Here is a 20,742-nt window from a genome sequence, read left to right on the forward strand (position 1 = left end):
GAGGTAATTTAAAATATAATATTAACTAACATCTCAAATATGTTCTGTGATATGGAGAAGTGTGTTAATAATTTTGGGAAAGTAAGCTCATTTGGAAATTTTAGTAATGCCCCATCATGACAGGCATTGATGATCATCCTAGAGTTGTACTTTTCTCCATTTGGATTTTTTAAATAGCTACTAAAATACTTTGGGGAGGGCTGTGCATAGGTATATATGAGCCTGCAAACATGCATACTATACATACATAAACAAACAGTGTGTGCATAGACTAAATCTTGAGAAATACTGAGGAACTGTTAAGAGTAGTTGCTTCAGGAGTCAGATTAGGGAAACTGGTTCTGCACTTCTTTTTTGCACTTAATATTTTTATCCCTTTTTTATTGTGTTAAAATACATATAGCATAAATTTACCATTAGTGACATTCAGTATATTCACAGTGTTGTGCAACTGTCACGAATATCTAGTTCCAGAACATTTTCCTCACCCCAAAAGGAAACCCTCTACACATTAAGCAATCACTCCCCATTTTCCCTTTTCCCCAGGCCCTGGCAACCACTGATCTACTCTGGATTTGCTTCTTCTGCATGTTTCATATACGTGGAATTACACAATATGTGGCCTTTTGTGTCTGGCTTCTTTCACTTAGTATAATGTTTGCAAGTTTCATCTATATTGTAGCATTTATCACTCCTTTTTATGGTTGAATAATATTCTATGGTCTGGATATGCCACATTTTATTTATCCACTTATCAGTTGATGTACATTTGGGTTGCATCTTTTTGTTATTGTCAGTAGTGCTGCTGTGAACATTTTTGTACAAGTTTTTGTTTGAACACCTCTTTTCAGTTCTTTTTGGTATGTACCCAGAAATGGAATTGCTAGGTCATATCGCAATTCTGTGTTTATGTTATTGATTCATTTATAGTATCATTTTGAAGATCATTATTAATAGCACATAGAGGTCTAAATAGCTCTATATCTTTGAACAGCTTTATAATAATATTCCATCATATGGATGTCTGTCTCCTATTGGTAGACATTTAGTTTTTTTGTGTTTTTCTGTGATTGCAAATAATGCTGCAGAGAACATTGTAATGTAATAAAAATCTTTGTGTATTTCTCTACCTAGTAGGATAAAGTAGAATTACTGGGTCAAAGGTGTTTTTAAAATGTATATTATTAAGCTGTACTAATTTATACTCTCACCAGCAGTGTATGAGGGTTCCTGTTTCCTTTCTGCTGATTACTTTTATTTTATATTAAACATAGCTAATAGAATAATTATCCTATGATATTATTTTGATCATGTCATTTCCTGGCTGAAGACACTATTATGTTGGTCCCTTATCCTTAATAATAATAATAGATGCCATTTTTTTTCAGGGAATCCAGTAATATAAGCTAGATAGTTTACATATATTCCATTACTTCTCTTACTTTATTTTATAGATGGCTTAGAGAGATTGTGGCTTTGGTCACACAGTTAGTAAGCAGGAGTTTCAAACATGTTTGTTACCAATTTCTTATGATTCACTCCAGAAATAGTCTCTGCATATACAAGCATAGATGTTTGGGTGTATGAGTATGTGTATGTGTGTGCCTCAAGAAAAAAGTGTTCAATAGTTGCAAATTAAAAAATAAGTTGTTGTTGGGAGTTCCCTGGCGGTCCAGTAGTTAGGGCTCCAGGCTTCCACTGCAGGGAGCATGGGTTGGATCCCTGGTCAGGGAACTAGGATCTCACATGCTGCGTGGCATGGCCAAAAACAAACAAAAAAAGCTGTTTTTGACATATGGAGCAAAGTAAAATTTTCTCAGTAGCCAGTGGTTCTTAAAACATGGGTTATGGATTGATCCCTTGTGTGAGAATCACCTGAGGTGCTTTTTAAAGTTACAGAAGCCTGTGTCCACCCCAGGCCTATGGAGAGATTAAAAGGCTTTAGAGTAGGAAGGCTTTCTTGCACTTCTGAAATCATATTAGACAGCTACTACTTTGTTTACTTATAAGTCAACCTTGAGGGTGAGGGCATTTCATCATTCAAAGTAGAGGAAGCTAAAGAAGGAAAAGAAAGGAAATATGATCCTGGCAAGATAGGTTGGGGCCAAACTGTAGGGTCATAAATTCAACTGTTCACTGGTATTTAATACAGTAGTATGGACAAGCTACCTAATCCTTCCAGATATCAATTTCCTCAACTTTATGAGGGTATAGGACTGAGTTTCTAAATATAGCATAGTGTTGAACAGCACTCTGAAGCCAGTCTGCCTGGGCTTGAATTCTGGCTCTGCTACTTACTAGCTCTATGACTTTGAGCAGGTTACTTAACTTCTCTGTGCCTCAGATTCCTCATCTGTAAAATGGGAATGATATTGCCCCACAGTGTGTTGTGGATTACATTAAATGAGTAAATACAGGTCAAGGTCTTAGAACAGTACCTGGCACATAGAAGTGGCATGAAAGTATTAACTGTATCCCTTTCAGTTCTAATGTCTTCCAATGCTGAGATTTTGACTCATTACCAGGTATCTATTCTGAACACTAGAACATAGGCATTATTTACTTAAGAGGACTCATGAAGAATCATAATTAAGATGCAGGACTTCAGTTTTTGGATCTACCCCCACAGCTGTGTCAGATTATGAATTAAAATTGGATAATGCATTTCCCAGTGGACACCTTACACAAGGGTTTCATTCTGCAACTTGTTTAGGAAAATGGCCTTATAGGCTTAATTAAGACTATAAACCCTGGAATCTACTCATTGTCTTGCTGAGATGCTAATAATCATTTACACATGTTGACTGAACTGATATCACCCTAGTTACTTTATTATTTTTCTGTTGTTTCTGATACTTATAATTCTGGCCACTGTTTTGGCATGTACTTCTGTAAAACACACTGTGTAATAGAGAGTAATGTAGTTGTAAAATAGCATAAGTATGCTTGAGGATCAGAGACGTGAATTCTGGAGAACAGCTTTTCCTAAGTCATAACAGTTGCTTACATGTAAGCCCCATTAGAAGAACCTAAAACCAAGACACTGGGCTTCAATGTAAGGAAAAGTCAGTAAAAAAAAATGAGCCAAGATGTTTTATCTTGATTTAAAGATTTTCAAATAATTTTTTTCCTCTTTGGAGTAGAATCCTTAATAAATAAAACAGATACAAACAACACTATGCTGTGCCTGCCAGCTTTCTTTCTGCTTATTCCCATTCCTACATGGCCTCTTAGTCACTTTCAAGGAGGTCTAGGACTCCTAAACTCGCAGTTTAAAAATCAGTGATGAGAACAAACGTATGGATACCAAGGGGGAAGGGGGGGTGGGATGAGTTGGGAGATTGGGATTGACATATATACACTATTGATACTATGTATGAAATAGATAACTAATAAGAACCTACTGTATAGCACAGGGAACTCTGCTCAATGCTTTATGGTGACCTAAATAGGAAGGAAATCCAAAAAAGAGGGGATATAAGTATATGTATAGCTGATTCACTTTGTTGTACCGTAGAAACTAACACAACATGTAAAGCAACTATACTCCAATAAAAATTAAAAAGAAAAAGATGCGGTATATATAAAAAATGGAATATTACTCAGCCATAAAAAGAATGAAATAATGCCATTTGCAGCAACATGGATGGACCTAGAGCTTAAAAAAAAAATCAGTGATGTAATTGATTATAGGTGCATTCTGCCTATAGCATATTATTTATTTTTTCTAAGAAAATTGTGAATTATGTAGAAACCTAATTCCCTGTTTGTGGAGTCTGGATTCTGTAATTTATTTTATCTTTTTTGCTCTTTCCTCCCCTGGGATACACTCTTGCTTTTAATCCTCTTTCTGGAGGCAAACCTCAGCACTTTGTATCCTTCCTATGGACACAGGATTGATCTAGAGGCAATTGTGCTGAAAGCTGTCTAATTGTAGAAAAGAAGAACCTGATTATCATGAACAAGAACTTGGTTAAAACCTTTATCTTGAACTCAGACTGTTTCTTTTTATTCATTAGATTTGTCTGCCTCTACTCATTCCAAGGTGGTGATCTTCACAGTCAACTCTCTGGGTAGTTCTCAGTCCTACCTCGACGTGGTACAGAGAAATGTGGATATGTTCAGAGCCTTTGTTGCAGCTCTGGGACATTATAGTCCACATGGCATCCTGCTCGTTGCATCTCAACCAGGTACAAGACTTTATTTTAAATAAATTTGGTGGTCCAGTGTATCAGTAGAATTGCCATTTCTGATAAAAGTCATAAAACAAGGTTATAAAGGGACAGCCAGAGCATTCAGTTAAATTGCTCTTATGATGAACAATGCAGTATTTTCCATATCCTGTCAACCAGTTACTTCTTCTGACTGTCATTAACTAGAAGGTTACAACTTACAATTTTTTATATAATATTACTATTAATATGTTCCAGGTTGTTAGCCATGCCTTTCTCAGTGAGAAAATGGTTAAACGCCCAAGAGAAAGATGCAGTAGATTATAGGAAGGCTCCTTTGTTAACTCTGAAGTGTCATAAAATGTTAGTGAGCACACCAGAGTGCATTTTTAACATTTTGTGTTTTAAATTGTTTCTCAAATTATTTGAGAAATTTTTTTCAAAGAATTAGGTGGTACTGGACTCAAATTGGTGAACAGATTTTTTTTTAATGTTCCCAATATAGGAGTATGATATGAATTTCACTTGTTCTCCTATAGCAATTGTTTGAGGGATGTTGGTTTAATTCCTGACATCCGGGCTTCCCTGGTGGCGCAGTGGTTGGGAGTCCGCCTGCCAATGCAGGGGATGCGGGTTCGTGCCCCAGTCCGGGAAGATCCCACATGCCGCGGAGCGGCTGGGCCCGTGAGCCATGGGCACTGAGCCTGCGCGTCCGGAGCCTGTGCTCCGCAATGGGAGAGGCCACAGCAGTGAGAGGCCCGCGTACCGCAAAAAAAGAAAAAAAAAAAATTCCTGACATCCTTTTGTCACATAAGAAAAAAATAGTTGTATTTTTGTTGATAATGCTGTATAGCATGGTGGTGGTATATGAATCAGTATTTTAATTTAAAGATAGAAATTCAGCTTAAGCTAGATATAAAAGAGAACTTGATCAATGAAAAAAATTATTTTCTGATTTTCTGTACCCAGTTTTCATCTTTCTCGCTTAACTGCTCTAGGAAATTATCTGTTTTCCTCTCTTAAAAATTTATATTTAACAGCAAAGTTATGTAAGATCATGCTGAAACCTGGTTAGTTGTTTTTAATTATTAATTAAAATTAAAATATATTAAATTTACATAATATGTAATAAATTTTAAAATATGTTATGCTTCATAGTGCATTTAGGACCTAAGAAGAGTATATACAAGTTTTAATATACTTATTAAAATAATAAATATTTTGTTGAGGAACTAGGCTAGAAGTACATTTTTTAAAATATTTATATTTTCACCTTGTATGTAATATTTAGTGGAAATCATGACCTATGTGACGTGGAAACTGAGTGCATTTCCTGCAAATCGAGTGATTGGAATTGGTTGCAATCTGGATTCACAGAGATTACAATATATTATTACAAATGTTTTGAAGGCACAGACTTCAGGAAGAGAAGTATGGGTTATTGGTGAGCAGGGAGAAGACAAAGGTAAGAAATACATGTTTATTAGTTATGTATATTGATAACCTACATCACCAGAGGCCATGATATGCATGATATGCACAGTTCTGGGGACTCCAAAATTGTGGCACTTAATTGGCTTTCTTTCCACATTGCCTTTTGTGTGACAGACCCTGTATTGTGAATATACTTTGCAAACATGTCATTCTGATTGTATTTACTTTTCTGTAAGTAAAAGGCAAGACCCCCTTAGGTTATATATTTTTATTTATCTTTTTATATTTTGTATTTGAATTTCAGCATCCAGGATCAATTTAAAAGTTTAATTTTCTGGAGAGCAACATTTACATAAACCCTAAAGCATATACAGAACTCTTGCCTTTACTCTCCCATCCTACAATCTTGCTTACCTTTCCCTAAGTTCAGACTTTCTCCCTAGGTACATACCTCCTGTCTGTTTCTCACCTTTTTAAACAGAATTTTCATTCTTTATTTACCCTTATGGCCTTTTTTTTTTAACCAGCTACTTGCTCTCTGCTCTGTCCCTACCACAGAAAGCATTCATAAAATACAGTCCCCTCGGGCTTCCCTGGTGGCACAGTGGTTGAGAGTCCGCCTGCCGATGCAGGGGACGCGGGTTCGTGCCCCGGACCGGGAAGATCCCACATGCCGCGGAGCGGCTAGGCCCGTGAGCCATGGCCGCTGAGCCTGCGCGTCCGGAGCCTGTGCTCCACAACGGGAGAGGCCACAGCAGTGAGAGGCCCGTGTACCAAAAAAAAAAAAAAAAAAAAAAAAAAAATACAGTCCCCTGGATTTGAAAGCCCCTTTTCCTATCCCAAATGAATGCTTTCCCTATTTGATTCAAGAATCTCTTTTTTCTTTATTTTTCCCTCATGCTATAAAGTCAGGTTGGTTAGGTGATAAAAGTGCTTTATCCTAAGTTTGTTCATTTTTGTTCATTTAAACAAGTATATGAGTGTCTACTCTTCTCACTACTATATAAGATGTTAGTGTGATACAAAAGAGGCACAGAGCACAGTCTCTTCCTTCATCATACTTAAAAATTATTTTAGAGCAACAAGAAAAATATTTACAAGATGTTTTGGCTAACAATGAAAGTATCGGATACTATTTGATTAAGTGCCAAAATGAATATATTTTAGACTTACAGTGCTTAGACACTTATGAGTGAGCATTTAACATGGGTTGAAATGACTGGAGAAAATTCTCTGTAGGCCATCATTGAACTGTACTTTGGAAGAATGAATAGGATTTGAATAAATAGCAAAGAATGGGACAGACATTCCAGGAATGGGAAAACAGGCAAAGGCACACACTTAAGTATGGCATGGTCATGGGATAAAAATATCTAGACTGGTTGTTGCAGAGTTTCAACCAGATAAACTTGGTTGCTTTCACATTTTGGAGATCCTTGAATACCTGATAAAGAGCTGGAAAGTGATTCTCAGGCAGAGGGGAAATATTAAAGGTATTTGAGCATGCGGGTAATGTGCTAAAAAGGTAATTTGGGGAAAATTAATCATTGCTTCCTCATTTAAAGTATATTACTATTACTCTATTCAGCCTGTAGGTGCTGTAGGGTAGAGAACAATGTAGAAAAGAACTTCTCTGCCTGTGAGGAAGTGATCATTTAACTGGAGAACTGGAGGAAGATTTTAAATCTGTATAAATCTGCACTGGCCACCTAGAAAGTTCAGTGCTAGAAAGAGTCAGGCTATAGAATAAACCTTGACAAAACCTGACAGTGTGATTCAAGCAGAGATAGCTTTTCAGGCTCAGAATGCTTCCTGACACTAAAAACTAATCAATAGAACCAGAAGAGGGGAGCAAATAAGAACTTGGAGCAGATGTATTAGAGTAACAAATGTCTAGGGATTCAAACAAACTCAAGACCCCAGAGTTTACTCACTACTACCATTTGAATTCTGGTCCATGTTGATCTCCTGCTTGCCTGATTATTGCAGATCTCCCAGTTAATGTGCTCTTTTCCCTCTAGTCTACCCTGTAAATGATGCCAAATTAATAATGGTATTAGCTAAAACTTACAGTATTTGCAGTATGTTGCACATATTAATTCAATGTTCCTAAGTCACGTTCCTCTTTTCAAAAACTTTCACAGGCTTCCTCTGACCAAATTATTAAATTCTTTTGCTTGCCATTCAAGGAGTCCCAAAATGCAGTCTTAATCTTCCTCCCCAATTACAGTTATGGAGAGAGTCATGTTATTAGAGAGCTGGAAGCGACCCAAGGGATCATCAATTACAGTTTGTTGTAGGGAGCCAGCAATGGAGGCAGGGATGGTAAGAGTGACCTCCCCAGGAGGCTGTAGCTTTTCAGGTCAAAGTGGGGCTAAAACCCAGGTCTTGTGCATCTCGGCCCCACCCCACAGCTTTGCTTCAGCCACAGGGACCTTTGCCCGTTGCATTTACCTTTCCCATAATCCCTTCTCTTTCTCTCTCAGCATATTCAAATCTCATTCTTCAAGACCTAGGTCAAGTCTCCCTTACCTTACCCTTTGAAGCTTTTCCTGATCACATCATTGCACAGTGATTCCTTCATTCCTTTGAGCTAAAAGCGCTTGCTAGCTATGTGGTAATTAACCATATGTTGTCTCAAGATATTTATTCTTTTGTTAAACTGCTGTTTATTCTGATCCAATTTGAATTTTGTGTGTGTACCTTCTCCTTATTGAAAGAGTAAATTATTAAGCTGTTCTTTTAGTTAAAGTCATACTTTCACATTGTAAAAGGATTAAATAGTACAAAAAAATATGTAGTGAAAAATAAGTCTCCCTTCTATGCCAGACACCCAGTCCGTCTCTCTAGAAGCCATGCAACCTTGCAGAAATGTTCTGTGTATGGACAAGCACATGTATGAAATATACATAATACATCATTCTCCATCTTGCCCTTTTACTTATTGATATGACTTGGAGATGATTGCATAATAACATATATAGATCTTGCTCATCCTTTTAAACTACTGGATATACCAAAATTTATTTAACCAGTCCCCCTAATAAGTTATAATTTTTGAATGAATAAGAACATTTCACAATATGGTTATATTAATATCTCAAATTGTAAAGAGAAAATAAAGGATGGTGTGACTTGATAAATAAACCTAAGGTACTGTGCTGACTGCTGTTGGAGCTACATAAATGAATAAGAACCTGACCCTGTCTTTAGGCAGCTTGGAGTCTAATATAGGAAAGGCAGTGTTGACTTGCAATAAGAGAGGTCCAAGGGAAGTAAGACAAAAGCACAAGGAAGGGAGCTCTCAAGTAGGAACTAGAAATGGAGAGCTGTAGGTGCATGTGAATTGAGATCACTTAAATATAACATTATGTAATATTTGACACATATAAAAGAATATGTATAGCATATATGTATGTTTTAAAGCATCATAGTAGAACAAACATTCATGAATCCATACTCAATTAAGAACAATACAAATACTATTGAAGGTACCTATGTACTCCCCAGCCCATCTCCCTATCTCCCTTCTAGGTACTGCTATCAGATCACTTTTTATCCTGTCTTCTACTTTGTTTCAGAGGTAGTTCTATCCACCGATAATTACCTTGGTCTTGAAGCCAGAAATGGATTAGAGGCTCCCTCTGCTGGTTTCATGTATGGACACCAGTTGGTTATATCTTTGCATAGGTGACACCACAGTAATAGCAAAATTAGAATTATTTTTTATTGAGTATTAAATGCTTTGCATATCTCATTTAAAATTTAAAAACACTCCATGAAGGAAGTGGTAGTTTTCCAAATCAATATGTGAGGAAGCTTAAGATTCAATGAGGTTAACAATTTGTCCAAGGTTTACACATTTTGTAAGGGCAGAACTGCAATTTGAACCCTGGTCTGACTCCAAAGCTGTACTTTTTCTTGCTGTGACTTAATTAGATAATTTATCTTAAGCATTTAGTACAGTGCCTGGCACAGAGTAAACACTCACTAAATGGTAGCTGTTACTACAATGATCAAGACGGCGAGATGGTTATGAATAGAAAATTGGCAAAGGGACATGGAAAACTACACTTTGAAATAATGCAATATTAGGGTTTAGAAACAGAGTTATAAGAATAGCAGATATGTAAGTGAGATTATTTAAGTATTTCAGAGACAAATGACAGTTACAGCCTGGAGGAGGAATTACATGACATATAAGACCCTTTAGGATTTGTGTCATGCTTCCTTCCTCAGCCTCATCTTCTGCCATTCTGACAAGCATTTTATGCTAGTCAGATGATCAACTTGCAGCTTCCCGAAGGGTTCATGCACTCTCATGCCGCCTTGCCTTTGCACCTGATGCTTCCTTTACCTGAACATTCATTAATTTGGCTAAGTCTTGCTTACCCTTCAAGACTGGGCTTGAGGGCTTCCCTGGTGGCACAGTGGTTAAGAATCTGCCTGCCAGTGCAGGGGACACTGGTTCGAGCCCTGGTCCGGGAAGATCCCACATGTTGCGGAGCAGCTAAGTCTGTGCGCCACAGCTACTGAGCCTGCACTCTACAGACCGTGAGCCACAGCTACTGAGCCCGCGTGCCCCAACTACTGAAGCCCGCGTGCCTAGAGCCCGTGCTCTGCAACAAGAAAAGACACCGCAGTGAGAAGCCGGTACACTGCAACGAAGAGTAGCCCCTGCTTGCCGCAACTAGAGAAAGCCCGCACATAACAACAGAAACCCAGTGCAGCCAGAAATAAATATAAATAAATAAATAAATTTATTAAAAAAAAAAAAGACTGGGCTTGAGTGCCACCTCTCCCAGGAAGCCTTCCCTAATTCTCCAGGTTAAGTAAGTTTATGCCTCTATTATAACCACTATCACACTGTGTTATAATTGCATATTTACTTGTCTCTTCACCCCGACAGACTGTAAACCCGTTGAGCTTGGAACGGCCTCAGTAAATATGTTTTGAAATTAATGAATGATCCTGATACCATCTTGTTGTATCCAAAGGTCATTCATACAGTGCCCCACAAAATTAGTCAGTAGAACATGTGCTTTGGAGCTGCTATTTTTAGCTGTGATATTGAAATCATATGTAAACTGCAGATAACTCCTTCAAATGGTGTTTTAGAAACCCAAGGGCTGGACCTCAAAACAGAGTGTTAGATCATCTGCTTTGGGCATCAATCTTAACCTAAAGGATAGGTGTTATATGTAATGGAAAAGAGAGATCACATGGTCATTGTTTATTAAAATTTTTGGGGTCAGGGGATTACTGTTTTTAAGGAGTAGAACCAGAAAGATTAGGATTGATTAGATGCATTATTTGAAAGAGATTCTTAAACTAGGATAAATATATATTTAGGAAGTGTGAAGGGTTGGGCAGTAAATGAACAAAAAAATGAAATAATTCAGTCCATCTAAACTTAACTGAAAATCCTAATGACTGTGTCAGAAGCAAATTTGAACATAGTGAAGCTTTCTCCCTCTCCCCAAACATTGTTTTCTCATGGCTCTTATAAGTCCAAACTCAGAGGAAAGATAAAACGTGATTATGTGTGTAATATATAATGGCAGTAATACTCATAATTAAATTCCAGACTTCTTTGTATTTGTCTTTTCTTATACCTACCTGCCCTTTTTATTTATCTTTCCAAGGTCTGTGAATGCTGTGTTTCATTTAGCAGATATTTCCCTGCAATTTTCTCTATATTGTGAATATACTAATAATGTGCCAAAATTTTGTTTTAGAAAATAATTCATGTATAGCCCTTACATTCAAGTGAAACACTTTTTAAAACCCCTTAATTTGTCAACATGTATTTATATTTTTCATGTAACAATGTTTGGTTTAGCTTCTTTTTTAACTTAACATAAAAACTTTTAAAACTTTTTGATGTTTTTCAACTTAACTGTTGCAACTATGTTTTCCTCTTTGTTTAATATAATTATGGATTGTGGACTTCCCTGGTGGCACAGTGGTTAAGAATCTGGGGCTTCCCTGATGGCGCAGTGGTTGAGAATCTGCCTGCCAATGCAGGGGACACGGGTTCGAGCCCTGGTCTGGGAAGATCCCACATGCCGCGGAGCAACTAGGCCCATGAGCCACAACTACTGAGCCTGCGCGTCTGGAGCCTGTGCTCCGCAACAGGAGAGGCCACGATAGTGAGAGGCCCGCGCACCGCGATGAAGAGTGGCACCCACTCGCCACAACTAGAGAAAGCCCTCGCACAGAATCAAAGACCCAACACAGCCAAAAATAAAGAAAGAAAGGAAGGGAGGGAGGGAGGAAGGGAGGAAGGGAGGGAGGGAGGAAGGGAGGAAGGAAGGAAGGAAGGAAGGAAGGAAGGATGGATGGAAAGATGGATCTGCCTGCGAATCCCTGGTCTGGGAAGATCCCACATGCCGCGGAGCAGCTAAGCCCATGCGCCACAACTACTGAGCCTGCGCTCTAGAGCCCGTGAGCCACAACTACTGAGCCCACGTGCCACAACTACTAAAGCCCATGTGCTCTAAGGCCTGTGCTCCGCAACAAGAGAAGCCACTGCTAGAGGATGCCCGAGCACTGCAACAAAGAGTAGCCCCCACTCACTGCAACTAGAGAAAGCCCGTGCGCAGCAGCCAAGACCCAGCACAGCAAAAAAAAAAGAAAACAATTAAAAATATATAAATAAATAAAAATACTTTATAAAATTATGGATTGTGTGCAAGGTCAGCTCATATTATCTCCTGTGCATTCTTTTTTAAAATAAATTTATTTTTTATTATTTACTAATAAAATTATTTTATTTACTATTTTTATTTTTTATAAATAAATAATTATTTATTATTTTTCGTTGCAGTCTTCATTGCTGCGTGCAGGCTCTCTCTAGTTGTAGCGAGCGGGGGCTACTCTTCGTTGCAGTGCGCGGGCTTCTCATTGCAGTGGCTTCTCTTGTTGCGGAGCACAGGCTCTAGGCACACAGGCTTCAGTAGTTGTGGCTCGCGAGCTTCAGTAGTTGTGGCTTGCGGGCTCTAGAGCGCAGGCTCAGTAGTTGTGGCGCACGGGCTTAGCTGCTCTGTGGCATGTGGGATATTCCTGGACCAGGGCACGAACCTGTGTCCCCTACATTGGCAGGCGGCTTCGTAACCACTGTGACACCAGGGAAGCCCATCCTGTGCATTCTTTACTGTGGTAAAGAATCTGTGTTGGAGGACACAAAAGAAAAACACATGATCCCTGCCCCCTGGAGGCTTATAATCAGTTTGAGGAGGGGAAGCTGTCCTTTGTTGCTGACACATCACTAACTGGCCTAATCTTGAATGCAGTTTAGAAGACTTGTGGGAACTCCCTGGCAGTCCAGTGGTTAGGACTTGGCGCTTTCACTGTTGTGCCTGGGTTCAATCCCTGGCCAGAGCTAAGATCTTGCAAGCCGCGTGGCATGTATGTATGTATGTATGGTTCCCAGTGGAGCAAATGCCAAGTGCTTGCAGCACATGGGAGCCTATTATGCATTGCCTGCTGAGAAAAGAAAGCTTTCTACTTGGACAGTAAAATGGCCCAGTGTTGTTGAGAGAGAACAGGTAAGGGGCTGCAAGTAGACTTTGGGGATCATGTTTTGGGGGAACTGCAGCTCAAAGTCTTTCTCACCCCAGGCAATCAGTACAGCACATTTAGTGCCACCAGTGGAAAAATATAACTCTAGCTAGAAGGGGGGAAAATGTTTCTTTAAAGTTTAGGGCTTCCCTGGTGGCGCAGTGGTTGAGAGTCCACCTGCCGATGCAGGGGACACGGGTTCATGCCGCAGAGCGGCTGGGCCCGTGAGCCATGGCCGCTGAGCCTGCGCGTCCGGAGCCTGTGCTCCACAACGGGAGAGGCCACAACAGTGAGAGGCCCACGTACCGCAAAAAGAAAAAAAAAAAAGTTTAATACAGTTAATAAAAAAAAGTTTAATACAGTTTAATACAGTTAATACCCTTAACTGCAGATGATCATTTATCACATCTTAATCCTAAGAGAGTTATTGATGAAATATAATCAGTTTTTCATTTAATTTTTAGTGCCCACATGGGGTGGCCAAGAGGACGTAACAAGGCATAACTCTCAGGTGCAGCTGTCCAACAGGTAATACTGAGTGTAGTTTTGCATTTATCCAACTAAAAACCATATACTTCATAGCTAATGTAGCAGCTGTTTGCACAGCATGTACTTACCGGGCTTCTGCAAACAAAACTTACTAGTATGGACAAAACCAAAGTACATGAGAACGATGTTTTCTATTCTTTGATTTCTTATCTCAGAGTAGATCTAAGAGTGCTTTGCAAGCTTAATATTTCAATATACAGTTGACTCTTTAGAGGGTAGAATAGTTTCCTTATTTGTAGGCAGTGATTTACTGCTCCTATATTTAGGATATAGGATCCTATATCTGAGGGTATTGGATATTTTCTTAAATGTAGAAGAGAATTTGTCTATACCACTTAAAAATCAATATGTATTTATTAATTACACATAAATACATTTGGAAATTAGTCTAATATGAATGGATAACCCACATTATTAATTCAGGCAAAAACAAAGTATAATGCACAGATCCTCGTACCTTTTGTGTTTATTCAGAGGCCTTCCTGGGGTCTGGACCCGATAGGGTGGACTCTACATACTGTGTATTTTCATGCCATTTGTTGTTTTACTGTCACATAATAACATCCTTTCCTGAATTCTGAGTGGTGATTTTTAGCTTTTTAAACCTGCAGTTTATGGTTTTTAGAATATAACAACTAGAAAGAATATTCTCTTATTGAGAAGAGTAGTATGTTGTATAATCCATTCTAATCTGCTTCTCTATATAATGCTGCATTTATAGCTTTTAAAAGGAAGGAATTCAAACATGTTTGTTTAATTTGTATCACTTTTAATTAGTTACAAAACGAATGTATGCTCTCATAAAACTTTATTTTTTTATTGAAATATAGTTGATTTACAATGTTGTGTTAGTTTCTGGTATACAGCAAAGATAAAACTTTAAATACTGCAGATATCTATACAGGAGAAAGTGAAAAGCAGGGGTAATTCCATTCTCCAGAAACAACCACTGTAAACAGTTTAGTGTCCACGTATCCAAACATTTTTTCCCATGCTTCTGCAAACATTATCATTATTATTTATTATTATTTTTATAATAATGTATGCTATTTATATTATCTTGCAACTTGCTTTGTTTCCTTAATAATAAATCTTGGATATTTTCCCATTATTGTACATATAAATCTACTTCATATTCTTCTCAAGAGTTATATGGCACTAGGGGACTTCCCTGATGGCGCAGTGGTTAAGAATCCGCCTGCCAATGCAGGGGGCACGGGTTCGATCCCTGGTCCGGGAAGATCCCACATGCTGCAGAGGAACTAAGCCCGTGTGCCACAACTACTGAGCCTGCACTCTAGAGCCTGTGAGTCACAACTACTGAGCCCACGTGCCACAACTACTGAAGCCCACGTGCCTAGAGCCTGTGCTCTGCAACAAGAGAAGCCACTGCAATGAGAAGCCGGTGCACCTCAACAAAGAGTAGCCCCCGCTCGACACAACTAGAGAAAGCCCGCATGCGGCAACGAAGACCCAACACAGCCAAAAATAAATTAATTAATTAATTAAAAAAATAAAAGCTATATGGCACTACATTTGGTACTGATTTATTTAACAAGTCCTCTTTTCATGAATTATTTCCAAAATTTTTTGTGTCTCAAATAAGACAAACATACTTACATGTATATCTTTGCACACTTGAGCATATTGCTATAGGATAAATTCCTAGAAGAGGAATTTCTAGATCAAGTGTTGCCAGATCTTCCTCTTAAAAGTTGAATAATTTTGCACTCTCAACAGCAGTTATGGGAATGCCTGTTTCTCTGTAGCTTGGGGAAAAGTAGTTATCAGTCTTTTTAATCTTTGCCAATTTTGATGGGCAAAACTGATGTATTTATTGTTTTAACTCATATTTAGTTAAATATTAGTGGTGCTGAGCATCTTTTTATATTATTAGGCCATTTGTATTGACTCTCTGTGAACTGCCTGACATTTTAAGAAAAGCTTCATTACTGGACTGTAGGTTTTCCTAACAATTGCTGTATAACTCTCACTTCTGTGTCATAAAAATATCTAATTAATATCTTAAACAGAAGCTAAAACTAAGTGTACATATTTTGTGCATTTTCTAAAATCGTGATTTGTGTGTTTTGTTTTTGTTTTTTATAACCTAGAGCCATGGAACTGTTAAGGGTAAAAGGTCAAAGATCCTGGTCTGTTGGACTGTCAGTAGCCGACCTGGTTGACAGTATTGTGAATGATAAAAAGAAAGTGCATTCTGTATCAGTTTTAGCAAAGGTAATTGCTATTCTCATTCTCTCATCATATTTTAAAATATTTATATTATTAATGTAAAGCCAGAAAAAGTGCTGTTCACACTGTAACCCAGGTATCTTCAGTATCACCAGCTTTTAGAGTAACACATGGGAGAAGACAGTTTGGTCTAAGCTCTGTCCTGCTTGGCTATAGGAAGTCTGGGCTTCTACCAGGTTGCCCTTCACCCCCATTAATTTTTGGAATCCCCAAGAAGCATTTATAAATTCCACAAACTTCTTGTTGTCATTTATCTCCTCAGCCAGCCAGGTCACCCCAGACCGACGTGCCAACTGGTCTTAGCCAGTCATCAGTCTGCTTCTCCAGTTCAGTTTGTCCTTTACTGCTTTATTCCAAGTATAGAGTCCCTAAAGCACAGCACAGATAAGATGAGGCACAAATGCTTAACCAAATGTTCATGAAAACTTAGGAATACCAGAGGGGAAATAAAACATGGAAGGAAAGACTGAAAACAGATTACCAAATTTGATTGTACTCAGAGTCCATGCTAAACCCCTCCCCTGGGAATCCACTCTGACATTTTTCTTAACCCCCAGCCTGTTACTCATATTGCAGGGGGCTAGCTTACCTCCCCATAAAGTGGGTGTCTTTGACCAAGTTCCGTTTCACAAAAATTTTGTGAAACAGTGACTCGAATTTAGAAAATAAATGAACAATTTTTTTTAAGTTCAACTTGTATCACTTTGTACCTCTAGGACCAGAAAAGCTAGGAAATATCCATATTTATGGTATTATCTTTTTTGCAGTGATTCGGCTCTAATATAATCCCAATTTTTTTCATTTCAGGGATATTATGATATAAATAGTGAAGTGTTTTTAAGTTTGCCTTGCATCCTTGGAACCAGTGGAGTGTCTGAAGTCATCAGGACCACAGTGAAAGAAGACACAGTGACTGAGAAACTCCAAAGCAGTGCATCATCAATACATAGTCTCCAGCAACAGTTAAAACTTTGATTCTAAAGTTCAGAGTTACTTGAAAGGAAAGGTCGTTTAATTTTACCAATATATATATAGGGCTGAGAACTTCTGTGTCTTATTATTTATCCTTACAAACTGCTTGGTTAAGGTAGATGGTTTCTTGGTTGGCTTTGTAATATGAATCCTTAGGTAGTTAGATAAGAAGGAAAAAAATCTAATTTTCTTTGTTGTTCTTGAGATATCTATACTGTTCTTTAAACCTACAGCAGAGATAAACGTTCATCTGCAATATGCATCATTTTAAAATTATGTATCCTCAATTAGCACCTTTAGCACTTTGGGAATACTTTGAAAATGATACATTTTTAAAGGAAAATTACTCTTTGACTGTTATAATAACCATGATAAGCCGAAAGCCCAGTATGGATTTACAAAATCTGTGCCAGCCATACACTCAAAGGATCCACAATTTAAGCTATTAATGTTTCTTCTTTAAAAACAGTGGGTAGTAATGATAATAAAGCATTTTGTTTTCCCTCTTCAAATTGATTAGCTACCACAGAAATGGAAAAGAATTTTACACGTACTTTAAAATAGTAAAAAGGAAAATGAAATTTTTTAATATATGAAGAAAAAGTGTACTTTAATTTCCAGTGGGACTGTCCTTTCTGGAATTTTCTATAACCTCTTCCTAGGCTATATAAGATCTCCGACATCTCAAGAACGCACTGTGACATTAGTAGAACCATAGAGAATGTGTATTTTTAGTGGAAGCAGGTTATGAATGAAAGCCAAGCAGTTTAAAGCCAAAATATGAGGCTTTCGTAAAAGCCATTGGTCTTAATGGGGAGAGGTTGGGTGGGTTGATTGTCTGAGCAAATCCTTTAACTACTCCTGAAGAAATGATTTACTTTGGTGATGGGTCAATAATGACAATATCTTCATATGTGAAAGATAGCATATTATTACGAATGTGATGCACAGCTAAGAGCAAGAACTAACATCAACACTTCTAGTATTTCTGGCAATGTGATGAGCACTTTATTGTTTTATTCCTCAGGATTATTTATTAATCCTCACAGTAACCCACTGAGGAAGGGACTATTATCATCATTTTATAGAGGAGGAAATTGAGGTTTAGTGCCCAAGATCTCATGACTAAGGGACACTTACATACAACCTCTACTTTTTCTAAGTACGAGAAGAGGGAAAAAGCATAAAAGCAGAAATAGTTACCACAAGACCCTAAAGCTGGGGTTCTATACTCTTATATTCTCATGTAGGGGCTTTTTTTTTCAATATAGTTTTTAGAAAGACTGATTCTCTGACTTCCCAGACTTGCCCTCAGCAAATAGCTGGGGGGAATGGGGGAGGTACGCACTGAAGTAGGCGTTTATTTAGTCATTCAGTTAAATAAGTGGGAGCCTGCTATACACCAGGTGCCATACTGGGCACTGCAGATACAGTGGTGAGCAAACCTGGACTAGGTACAAGCCCTCATGGTGCTTATAATCTAGTATGAAACATAGTAATCAAGTCTCACAAATAAATGTCCAATGCAAGTGTAATAAGTGCTGTGAAGTCCCAGGTGCTTTGAAAGCATGTTATAGGTAACCCAAACCTGGTCAATGAGATAGGAGCCAGATGGATTATACGGGCAGACATACCTTAGGTAGAGAGGAAACAGTCAAACTAATGCTGATTTAGAATAATAATGGATGCTTATAATGATGAGCTTAAATCATAAAGAAAAGGTGAAATTATATTCAGTGTTCCATGTTTAAGTAGAAAAGTATTTAATATGCTTGGAAAGATTCACACTATAATGAACTAGTGTAAAAACATTGGCCATTTGAAGAGAAGAGCATTAGTTCTGTGTAATTTCACTGCATGGGTAGGTTATTTTGGTGTTAACTCTAATAGTATATCCTCACTGTCCTTTTGTATGAAATAAGAAATTAAAACTAAAAGGACCATTTCTTGTGTTTTTAAAGTCGCCTTTTCTAATATCAGATACCTAACTGTGCTCTTGAAGAATAACCTAATTACAAGATACTGTATAAATAGATGAATTGCTAAGAATTCACTACATTAATTATAAAAGGAACATGTCACTACAACAATACTTATTGCGTCTACTGTTATTCCGGGTACTGTGTTAGAATCTGAGAAGTGAAAAGATGAGTAATAATAGCCCTTGCCCTACAGAAGCCCACAATATAGAAGTAATTCTATCAGATATTTCCTTGAGTGTTGAGTATTATAAATCATATAGTAAGTTCTATATATAAGTCAAGAAGCAGTACCACCACCACCTCACTGTGATTTGGTGATAATTTGACATTCATGATGCTTCTATTAACTTTCACTTTTTTTCATCTTTCCAAAATCATGCAGTGTCTCTTGTTATGGTTTTTAATGGGGCTTGGATTAAAATGCTTCTTTGATATTGTAACAGATAAATATTTTATTTTCCAATTTACATTGTAGTTATTCTTAAATATCAAGAATATTGAATAAAATAAACTTTGACTTTAAAATTACCGGGGGATTCCTAATTTATTGGGTGGAAGGAAATATATTCAGATTGAGGAGAAAGATTCTTTCCTATAATTCATACAGTCCCCAGGATATTTAGTTACTTCATTTTAAGTGGCTTAAGTGCAAAATGAAGAGAATGGATTTTGTTAATTGTTTTCAAACTTTAAAAAATTATTTTTAACAAGAACACCTTTTGAACAATATATTGCCTACACTCTTCCAATTGATAAAAGTAGAACTGCTGTAACTGGAGGTGCTCCTGGGTAAGCTGTGGCTTTAAGAATAGTTTGAAAAGCACATTACTTTTAAGTGACAAAGAGGTGTAGGGAAGGATAGACTGCCCTATAGTTTGGTTTGACTGGAGCTGTGTGCTTAACTAATATATAGTGTCCAAAGAAAGATACCTATTAAAATAGACTTTATTTTGTCTGTGTTGGCAACAATGTATAATGATGCTTCCACATGTTGTCAATTAGGCCCTCTTTGTGTATGTGACCTTCACTTAGATGACAATTTAGAAGAGAATTAATACCACAGCCTGTTCCCCAGTAGCACTATGCTAATATCATCCAAATAATCATACTTCACAGCGTCAAACCCAAGCTTTACAGTACCTCGAACGGCACTGTACTTACAAAACTGGTGGTGATGTGCAACAATAATGACTAATATAAATGACCATGAGGAACTTCTATGGGTATAGAAATTCAATTAAGATAGAGTACCTACTCTTGCACTGTATAATAAGACAATGAGGATCTGAAGATGAGTCTGCCCTCAAAGACTTGGACTTTGTTAGTGGACAGGCTAGTACACACACGGAATCCAAGGTAGAAGGTAGGATGTCTGGGCACCAAGGAGAAATGGGGGCTTGGATTAAAATGCTTAATCCAAGCATTTGGATTAGGGGAATGATTTCCTGTAGAAGAAATTACTGCCTGGCTTCCTGTGAAACGAGGGCTCTGCACTTTGCCCTCGAGAATGTAGTATGATGAACTTTTCACCTTAAAAATGAAAAACCACCTGATAATCAGAGACGCTGGGCATCGCCTTTTGCAAGCTTTTCATCCTAGAGCTGGAAAAAACTGAAGCCCGAACTAGGAGTGCATTTGCCTGCTATTATCAGAAGGGCAAGTCAGTGGCAGAACTGTTTTCTGACTCCAGTCCAGTGCCTTCCCACTTGATGTTTGTCGTTTAAGCTCACTGGCAAGATCTTCGTACTTCTTCCCCTCCCTGCACCTGCGCTCTTAGTCTAAGGGCAACTGTCAAAGACCTGCCAATCTTACCCCGG

General features: G+C 37.9%; 1 protein-coding gene across 12 annotated transcripts in view; it reads left to right on the top strand.

Moving 5' to 3' along the window:
* Positions 1-19,453, top strand: part of UEVLD (UEV and lactate/malate dehyrogenase domains) — a 46,922-nt gene extending 27,469 nt beyond the window's left edge. For 9 of the 12 annotated variants that reach the window (XM_027115224.1, XM_027115227.1, XM_027115228.1 and 6 more), the window contains 5 exons: positions 4,020-4,190; positions 5,464-5,637; positions 13,634-13,697; positions 15,833-15,956; positions 16,779-19,453. In XM_027115224.1, coding sequence (XP_026971025.1) covers positions 4,020-4,190; positions 5,464-5,637; positions 13,634-13,697; positions 15,833-15,956; positions 16,779-16,946 — 701 coding nt within the window. In that variant the 3' untranslated portion in view covers positions 16,947-19,453. Of the gene's footprint in view, positions 1-4,019; positions 4,191-5,463; positions 5,638-9,845; positions 10,098-13,633; positions 13,698-14,864; positions 14,908-15,832; positions 15,957-16,778 lie in introns of those variants that run through there. The other 3 variants (XM_027115226.1, XM_027115230.1, XM_027115231.1) reach the window with 3 other exon arrangements.
* The last annotated feature ends 1,289 nt before the right edge of the window (positions 19,454-20,742 follow it).

The sequence above is a fragment of the Aethalodelphis obliquidens genome, unplaced genomic scaffold, assembly GCF_003676395.1.
Source record: "Aethalodelphis obliquidens isolate GAN/ISIS:26980383/991018 unplaced genomic scaffold, ASM367639v1 scaffold14, whole genome shotgun sequence".
NCBI classification, from domain to species: domain Eukaryota; kingdom Metazoa; phylum Chordata; class Mammalia; order Artiodactyla; family Delphinidae; genus Aethalodelphis; species Aethalodelphis obliquidens.